At 34.2% G+C, this 10430-nt stretch overlaps 1 protein-coding gene across 2 annotated transcripts in view; it reads right to left on the bottom strand.

The window, feature by feature from the left end:
• Positions 1–237: 237 nt before the first annotated feature.
• The window catches only part of PLXDC2 (plexin domain containing 2), a 266121-nt gene continuing 255928 nt past the window's right edge, over positions 238–10430 (bottom strand). For both annotated transcript variants that reach the window (XM_027450660.3, XM_027450662.3), the window contains one exon: positions 238–3772. In XM_027450660.3, coding sequence (XP_027306461.2) covers positions 3656–3772 — 117 coding nt within the window. In that variant the 3' untranslated portion in view covers positions 238–3655. The remainder of the gene's footprint in view (positions 3773–10430) is intronic.

Below are 10430 nucleotides of genomic sequence, written 5' to 3'. Positions count from 1 at the left end.
AACAAAGAATGCAACAAAATTTGGGAAAAGATAAATGGAATAGCTGTTTATCTTATCATATTCTCTATGTTCAGTGTATCATAGGGTGTACTAAAAAACATAGCGGGCAATTAAATAAGATCTCATTATTAAATGTATGTATGTGAGAATAAGATTACAATTCCAACTCTTGCACAGTTCCGGTATTCTTAATGTCTGAATACAGTTCTGCAAATGTAAAGGTATTTTTCAACAATCTCTGTGTGTGATACATATATCTAATTTATTGATTCATCTTAAGTTACTTAGCAATGTGCTTTGAATCCTTGTAGTTCAAATTTTCCTTTTTCTGTGAAACAGGATGAGAAGCATAACAGTGAACATGTTAGGTACTATGGAACATTTAACATGAAAATGGAAAATAAGTGATAATTTTTAGAGATCTTGTGATAATGTCATCATGACTCATATATAACAGATACATAAAATTAGAGGCAAAGTTTGAGTTAAAATAACTGTTAGAATAAATGACTCTGTAAAGAAACATTTAAACAAATGAAATATTCTGAAGTACTTTCAAATTAAAGACCAGTGGAAATGCTAGTGAAGCCACAGTTTCATAACCCCCACTTCACCACAGTGGGGGTTATATTATACTTTTTCAGTTTGGATCAATTAAGCAGGTGCTTTATAAAGTGAAAAGAATAAAAAATGCATTTAATATCAATATTTTACCACACCTTCTAAAGATTTATATTTGTATCATTTTTAATGTGGCAGTTTTAATTATTAAAAAATTAGAAAACCAGATGGAATTACAAAACAGCAACCGATTACTTAATTAACTTTTGCCTACTGGGATAAATAGAACATACCACAGAATATATCAAAGCAGACACCAATGAGACACTATACATTCCATTAGTATGCAGGAGTTTTCCTCTTCAGATATTAGTTCTTATCAGATATAAGCATATGCCTATCAATCTTATTAAATAAGCCCAGGAACTCATCATGTTATAAACCATAGAATATATCGTCATGGCAAAAATCAAAACAAGTACACTATATCTCCCCATAGATCAATGAAATCTGCCACCAAATTATTGTAGGTGAACAAAGAGTGAAAATATAATTGCTCTTATATTAATAATGACCATGAAATTTTAGTTAGTTTGCAAATACTAATAAACATCCTTCACCTGTGCGACAGTGCCTTAGAACAAAAGTAATCAAAATACTGGGTTGGAAAATTGTTGTTGCATTTGTCAAACAATGTTACAAATATTCTGTAAGCTCCATTGCATGATATGAATTACATACATGGGTGAATTGGCCAAAATGCATACCTGTGCTCATAATAATATAAACATTCTTTGTGTGTATGAAATATCCCTTGAATTTATTGCACTACTGTATAGATTTTTGTAATTTTTAAAGTATAATTTGTCAAGATATTCTCTGAAATAACAATGATTTCAAACATGATGCCAGCATGCTTCAAATGGAAGCTCTACAATTGCTGTTTTTGGCCAATCAACCCTAGCCAACGCTATCTGACTTCCAAGACCCCTACAAAAACTAATGATGAGCATTGCACATCAAGTAAGTGTCTAAATGATGTGCAGTGATATCATTTTATGTAATAAAAAGGAGTGTCACCGTTTATATATATGTGCATACATTTTGTTATTGCTATCAGAATTAACAGGCTTCAATTTAATCCCACCCTACCAGAAATAGGATTCAGTAGATCTATACAAATTGAAAAGAATTCTTGTGGCAGGCTTTTCACTAGGCTTCAAGACAATGTGTTTGTTAGTACTTTCAGATTAATACCAGTTAGATTTGAACAGTTTAAATCTCACCCTAAATGACTTAAAACAGATGAAAACAAGTGTGTAATGCAAAATATAAGGATACAGAAAATACAGTGTTGTATTATTTACTGACAAAATAAAAAGTAAAAATGATGCTTTTTTTTTTTTTTTAAAAAAAAACACCATTATGTAATCAAATTTAGATCAAACAAGCATCAAAAAGAAATGTAAATAATTATACTGTTAAGGTGGTGTCTACAACTTTGTTTTAACTGCTTGAGATCTGAAACTGCTAATATTGTCTACCTCACTTTAAAATGAATCAAGTGCCTCTGTTTGTACAGTATGTAAAAGCTTGATAGTCAATGAATAAAATGAAATGTAAGTACAATACCTGAATTTAGTATTTTAATAGCTCAGGCCCAGAACATCAAAGTATTTAGGTTTCCACTCTGCATGGAAGATCTGGGTCTCAGTGTATATTAACCCCTTCCATGAAAGGAGTAACTGTTTTATGATGCTGTGAATTTATAGCATTTTCTTTCCCTATACAGGGAGGGAAAGTGTCAATATTAAAGAAAGAATGGTTCCAATAGGCAGAAAGGTTATGGCACTGCAACTACATGAACCACCTTCCCCACACAACATAAAAATATTCTAGTATTAAGGATTATTTTACAACTCAGTGGAAATATGCAGTAATGCAATCCATTTCCTTTGTCTGGATGACAAAAATGCAGTCTTAACAGTCACAAGAGCCCGCCTTGTGTTAGCTATAAAAAAAAATATATTTTTATATATATTTATGCAACTACTATGTGCATTAAACAAAATCACTGTATGAATCAGCAGGGTTCAGTAACACTTGTATCTGAATCTCTGGGAGGGGTGCATTAAAGTCTGTGTTGCTTCTCAGGAAAGACTCACAATGAAATGGCAAAGAATAGAAACCCATTTGGTTAAAATGTTAACATCTTTCATATCACATTGCCTAAGAAATGGTCCATAAGATCTCTGGGAGATAAAATGCCTACCGCTTCAGCCTACTGCTCAGAAATGAAGGATATCCCTTGAAAAAGAAGGAGAAAAAAAAAAAGGTAAAATTGAGTTTTAGTGAACATTGATATAGAAAATGAGCCCAATTTCATTGTAAACATCCATGAAATAACAATTTCACCATTCTGAAAATTCTCTATTGCCTTCATTTCTTAGGAGTTTGTATATTGTGAGTTGTTTAGAAGGATATTAATCAGCAATGTACAAGAAACATTGTTCTACTCCTGAAAAACACATACATTGTGACTCGCTCACTTAGGTGGGTAGGCTGATTTAGAATTTAAAAGTGATTGTAATTCCACATCTGCTCGTATAAATGTTGGAAAAAAACTTTTATTTTTCTTCTTTACCTGCACTGAGATACTTTTCTCAATCACCTGCGAACATTAATCAGTGCTGTTTGCACTGAAAGTGTACAGATTTGTCACTCAGTCTTTGAGATACCAGAGAAGAACACTTGAACCACAGGGTAATACCCTTGTGCACCAAAGCTTTATTATATTTTTGATTACTGTGCACCCCCAAACCTAAAGCCAATAATGTGGCATTTGTGCCATAGTTCTGATACCATAGGTGTCCACTGACAGGTGTTCTGCATGAACCATTGTGTGTCAGTCCACTAATGAAGACTACTGTGCAGTGGTAATCTGGTATCTTAGATAGTTTTTCTTCTTGGACAAAGCTTATCCAAAATCTTCTTTCTATTAGGCTACAGCAGCTTAGGGCTCCTTTTCTTTAAAGAGAGGCAAAGTAAATGTCTTACACCTGTAGGCCAGTACTGGTGTTCTGTCCTAAAAATTTTAGCATTGCTCTGATACAATGAAGCCTTCTTTTTCTCCAACTGGTTCCACTTCAGCATATGCAGGATGTCCTGATCCTCTTCTGAATTTCATTGCTGGCCATCTGCTCGGACGCCGCTATAACACCAACAAGAAAATAAACTTTCAGAATATAAAGTTATTAATAAAAAAACTTTAAACATGACCTGTGATTATTGTTTTTATCTTTGTAAAACCCACTCCTTGTAGTTGTTAGAGGAACAGAGAAGCATGTCTCTTCCTTTCTAGTTCTGCATAGGAATTTGCTAATATACTCTGCTCCATGGAAAAATGCATATCAGAGTCCACTGAAACAAAACTGCTTTTAATTATTTAGAACCAAATTCTGACATGTTTATCCATGACTGCCAAAATAATGACTTTCTATTTCAAGTGACAACATTCACAAGGAACAGACGCAAGGGGCACAAACTCATAGCAGGCTTTACCTGAACACCAGGCTTCACCTGAACACCAGGAAATACTTTCCTGTGGAAGGGACTGAGGAATGGAACAGCTTGCGCAGAGAGGTTGAGGAGTCTCTGCCCTTCGAGATATTCAGAAGCAGTCTTGACATAGTCATGAGCAACTAGCTCTATGTGGACCTGCTTGAGCAGGGAGTGGTTGGACCAGGTGGCCTTGGGAGATCCAACCTCAACCATACTGTCAGTTTTGATTCTATTTGAGTAGTTTACTTTGGTGGTTCATATGGAAGCAGCCTTTTAATTTAAACTCATATGACCTTTGGCTATAAAGGTCTTAAGAGCTCCTAATTAATTTTCATTATTATCTGTGCTGACTGCTTTAAAAGCAGATAAGCAACAGAGAAAATAAATAAATAATTTTTAGGGCAGATAAAACAATTCCTGTCTGACTGTGATGCCTCTAGGAAAGAGAAGTTATTTAAAAAAACTACATTTGCAAACTAACTAATACCTGGGAAGACTCAGATTTTGGGTGACCAAAATGAGATTCTGTCAAAGGGAACAGTTTTCAGGAAAGTAGGCAACAACTCTTTCATAAAGTCAGTTAACAAAAAAATCCTCTTCTAAAATGGTTATTCCCCACTGTACTGGCTACGAAAATTGTATCTCACAATTATGCTGATAACATTTTTTTTTCTATACTGACAACTCTTACAATCTGCTTGGAAAGAGGACTGGAAAGTATAACAAGGTACATAGAAACTAAAGAAAAATGAGAGGAGAAACAATGAAGATAAAATGCAGTGTATAAACAGTTCAAAATCAAAAAAAAAATCTACAATTTTTCTTCCAAAAATCATCATTGCATTTGATTTTCTGTCCCCTTAATACTACATTTTGACTGCCTTCTGATCATTAAGAATATTTCATACAGCTGAGGGTCTGTGTTAGGGACCACAGACAGCAATAGCCATGACATTATGCCAGGGCTCATGCTGCTGTTGGGCAGCAGACACTAAAGAAAACTTGGAGGACGGCTGAATCTTGTTACCAGCAAACCACACAGCTGTCTCTGGGCATAGCTCAAAGTTTTCCTTGGTGATTACCATTAGGAAGATACAATATAAAAACAACTCTTTCTCCCATCGCGTGGTCAGGTTGCTCATGAGGCATCTTGAGCTAGATTCTGTTTGGCAGGTAATTTAAAATCTCAGGCCTTTCAATGTAGGAAGGCAGAACATTGTTCTCTTTAGCAGATGTCTTTTCCTAATAAACAAACTTAGTCTATTCAAACTTTGGAGTCTTTTTTTCTACCTAGGCATAACTTAGCGTGGTTTCAAAATTAACGACAGTTTGGTTGTTGGTGAAGAAAAAGGGTCATATTCTGTTCTTAGACTAACTGAAATAAATAAAGATTAATTCTATTAAATGCAAAGGGCTTATTCCAGATTTACAGTAATATAGATGAGAAAAGAGTTTGACCCGAGAGTTCTCTAACAAAAAAAAAAAAAAGAAGAAAATGAAAACCTATGGAAAACTAATAGGAAAAAATAATTAGAAAGTCTTAAATGGCAGCATATAAAGATGAACTCAGTTTAAATCTATAAAGATGCTTATTCTAAAATGTACCCATTACTAGTTTCTACTTCCTTGCTACGTTGTTGTTACAAACTGATTCTACCATTTTGGGCTACTGGGCTACTTTTTTTTTTTTCCCATTTGCCTTTCCAGATGATGAAAAGTGGAATAGATGAATGTTTATCAATTTTATCGATATAATAAGATACAACATAAACAGCAGTTGATCCAGAAATAAACCACCATGTTTGGAAGTCATCTTCAACAGTTATTTGCAGCTTTCTGTAGTTTTTTCTTTCCTTTTCTTTTTTCTTTTTTTTTTTTTTTCATGCTTGAGGTGAGATTTTTCCATTCCTAGTCAAATTCTGTTTAATTTAAACTTTTTTTGTGCATATGTGGGTATTGTAAGTGGTTAACAGTCTCAAAATAAAGCAGTGGCAAGCTACAGATTCAATGATGTATCTATTGATCCCTCAAAATGCTGTAAAGACATTACAGTTTTAATTGATAAGCAACTCAATTGATGTCAGGAGATAAACAGATTCTTGAATTACTAAAGCAGCTCAGAGAAAGACTAATGAATTCTTTTTTTTTTTTTTTTTCATTGTAAAGCAGAGTAATAGGTGGATTAAAACAAAACAAACGAACAAAAAACAACAATAAAAATCAAAACAAAATCCCCTAACCTTAAAAAAAACACCACCACCACTCCCTAAAAAAAAAAAAAAAAAAAGAAGACAAAGCAGGAAGAATGAAAGCTGGGTACTTATCTAATTCTTTAGTTTTGTCATCCAGCTTAGCAGGAAAAAATATGTTTCTTTCTCTGGAATTAGAATATTAGAACTCTTAGAGGAAATCCTCCAAGCTGCAGCTGGAGATCTGTAGCTTCTGCTTCCTTTCAGTGTATTACAAAGAAGAAAAGCAGGAATAGAAATTTTCTCATAGGACTGAAGTTTCCTTGAGTTCATTTTTTTAAGCAAATGAGGTGGGGGAAAGTACTTTGGAGCTTATGTGACCAAAGCATAAATCAGTGCCTAAATTAATATTATCTTTCAAATAAAGGAAGTGATACATTCAGACTTCCAGTGAAGTTGGTAGAAAAACAATGTGAGATATTTTAATGGATTTAAATCAATTAGAAAAAAATGAAATGGGAGATAAAGTCTGCTTTACATGCCACAGGCAAATACAGAGTAAAGAACATACAAGATCTGTTATAGAAATACAGACTTTGTCCAATAATGCTGTATTGAAATATTGGATTTGAAAATAGATGTCTTGCTTTTTTTCTAAGGAACTGAAAGATTATGAGACAGATTACTAACATATACACTATCTCTAAAATTTATGTCAGTTAAACATCACTTTTCCCCTGAGATGGTGATTCATTAAAAGCAACTGTTATTAATATATTTTGTTAGCTGGAGTATATTATAAATGTTTACACTTCCTTTTATACATCAGAAGATAAGTTTCTATCAGTAGAGGACAGAAGGAACTTAGTATCGTATATATGTATAACCCATTTGATATTCTTGCGTCCTGTCCTATATTTTCTTCATTCCACCCTTGTCCTAACTTTCATTCAATAAAGAAAAATGGAAAAATGGAATGAGCACAACTCTACACAGAATTCTATACAGAATTTTATGATGTCAGAAGAGCAATACATTATGAAAGTTCTTCTCCTCTGTCATCTTCCCATCCCTGCCTCATAGACACTTTGTGCTGAAGATCTTCTAAAAGATTATCAAAAGTTTTGTTATGTATAAAATAACCAGAAGCAGGCAAGGAAGCAAGCAGAGTGTTTGTGTGGATCAACTCTTCATTCCTATTCAGCAGTGATCTGAACTTGAGCTGTGGGTTTCACCAAGACACAGAAATATTATCTTTCCAAACTTAGCTTACACAAGTACAAATACTTGGCTTAATGTGTGAAAGTCAATCTTTCAGAGTCTTGAAAGACTCTTCAGATCACCCTAGCAAACTTTATTTCCCACTAACCAATATAAATGTTGAAGTTATTGAGTAATTGAGTACTTTTTAGGCTAAATGCTTTAATGCAACTTTGCCTTCTCTATTGATTATTTTTGTATTAAAAATCTTTTAAATATTCAGAGGACTGTTTCACCACTTTTTCTGAAGGTTGCATCTTACTTTGATGTAGAATTGATGCTCAATTCTACATCAAAAGTATAAAGATATTTAAATCTAAATAAAAGTTGTATTTTTAACCATACTTAGCCAATGGCACCCAAGTTTAATTCTCCTAACTGGACGTATGCAAATACAGGACCATTCAAATTCTGGATGAACTGACTGAACTCCAGGCAAAGTGTAAAAAAACAACAGAAATTAATTAAGGAGGAAAAACTATGGTAAGGCCTCTTACTAAATAAACATATTTTAACCTGATGTCAGCAAGACAGATTAGTCTGAGTACACTTGTCCAGCAATACTCCAACTGGGTATTCAGGCCTTCTACTTTCACAATACAAGGAAAGCTCCTCCTGTTATCAGCTACTTTGCCCATAATAAGTGTTTGCATGCATTAAGTTACCTGTAATATTGTTTAGGAAGTTAAAATTTGTTCATCAGTCTTTAATCTCTTCTACAAATAACCAATTTACTTGGCAAATTGCAGTCAGAAATGGATGATGCTTCACATATCTGAAACTGTACCTATGATGTGTATTTCTAGGAATAAGAAGAGGTCAATTGCTTGACACCATGTTATTTGAATATTTTGAAGAACCTTTTCTAAAATATAGATTGTATGAGACTGTAAAATTTAGTAGTGGAATTTACTGACTTCATTAATTTTTTGTCTTTGGTAGAAATGCTTCTTTAAAATATCTCTGCAATTTAAAACTCTTATCATTATAAAAATAATGCAGTTATAGGAACATCTATGTAGCTGGCTGCTGATGGACAAGAAACAGAATGCCTCCTTCCTCCCCACCTTTGACTTTTATTGTCGATGTTGGCTATTTATTTTAGTGCTTCTCCCCTGTGGCTGATTTAGGTTTCCCTTGCTGAGCTTCTGGTTCCTGCTGAGCTGAATAAGCTTTGGAAAAAATAACTTTACTATCAGTATAAGGCAATGGCAGAGAGATCAATGACAATACCCCAAATGGCACAATGCTGCAGGACTTTGAAAGAAGAGAAAAATGATACTTGTTCTCTTCTTTTTAATCATCATCTTCATGAAAAACCATTCAGTCCTAGCTTCTGGACAAAACCAAATGGGTGACCGTGTCCAGACTTTTTCAAACTAAGTGCATAATCCTCTGTAAAATGCACATGCGTAATAAAAAGTAAAGGCCATATCTCCAAAAAAAATAGCAGAGCTTTGTAAGCTTCACCACTTGTCTAAGCCAGCTGAGAAGCTGACTTTTTTTTTTTTTTTTTTTTTTTTTTTTATCTTTCTTTTTGCCTGTCTCCTGTTTACTTCTCACTTATTTGAAGAGATACAGTGCATCTGTAACATTAATGCAGAATCCTGGAAATGGTGCATGGAAAACAAGGCTGGTTGTCAAACAATGGCTTCTTTTTGTGAAGTACTGCTACAAGCAGAGATATACAACAGTGAGCCAGAAATACATGTTAACTCCCTAAGTTCTGAAACACCACAATATATCTCTAACTTTTTTTTGATTGCTTTCTCCTCCTACTTCCTTCCTATAAACAGAAAACGTATTAGCAGAAGGTCAAAAACTGAAGAAAATCTAGTGCTAGGTCTGAGTACTAGTGAACATTTGCAGACATTACAACAGAGTCCTCTGTGCAGCTCAAGTGTTAGAAAAATGCCTAACAGAGCTTTCTCAGACCACCCTGGGCATGACTAAGGATTCAGGAACCATCCTCAAACCTTACTATTAGTCTACATACATACCTTACTGTGAGGGTGACAGAATTAAATATTACGAATTCAGAGCCTTCTATGCTAAAAAGCAGTTCCAGGCACCTTTAATTTACTTGTAGAGACATAATTCAAGTTACATCAGGAAGAGTTGAGGTGCATCCACCAGGCTCTGATCATGCAACTCCTCATGATTCTGACTGTAAGGTCACTCCACACACCCAGCTCCATAGCACCAGTTCAACTCTCTGTGTGGTCATTTGGAAAACCAGATTTATGAAAATATCCAGCTTGAACATCCAAACCAAAGTAAAACAAACAACTAAAAAAGATGTAGGTATGTGCATATGCATGTTTCCAAGCAGCTGAATTAGCTCTGGAAAATCTCCATGGAGGGTGGAACATGAAGGCAAAATAAAGGATATGATCTACATCAGAGGCAGGTGATCCACTACAGCTGGGATATCATGCTTGACTTCTTGACCAACAAACCTCAGATTCTGAATGCAAGTGGTATAGCTAGAGGGCAACTATGTATCGTATAGCTAGATTTCTGCTACAAGCTTCTTTTATTGAAAAAGATGTGAAGAAGTACTACATTTTAAAGTACCCTACTTTTCAGAAATCAGTGCAGCTAAGTTCAAAGCATATTTTATATGTTCTCAAGAGACACAAGATTCCTCAAGGTTAGGATAGGCATGTAACTTGATTCAAATGGGAAAATTATTAGCAACAAAAACAAAAACAAAACAAAAAACAAACAAACAACAACAACAACAACAAAAACTCAAAGGAAAGGAAATACCACAGGGATAACCACAAAGAAATAAAAGAACAGTGCATGCAACATCTTGTCTGCCACTCTGCAAGCAAATCTTTAGTCAACATTTAC

This window comes from Anas platyrhynchos, chromosome 2, assembly GCF_047663525.1.
Source record: "Anas platyrhynchos isolate ZD024472 breed Pekin duck chromosome 2, IASCAAS_PekinDuck_T2T, whole genome shotgun sequence".
Lineage (NCBI taxonomy): Eukaryota > Metazoa > Chordata > Aves > Anseriformes > Anatidae > Anas > Anas platyrhynchos.
The sequence above is the reverse complement of the archived record's forward strand: the minus strand, read 5'-3'. Positions and strand labels throughout refer to the sequence as shown.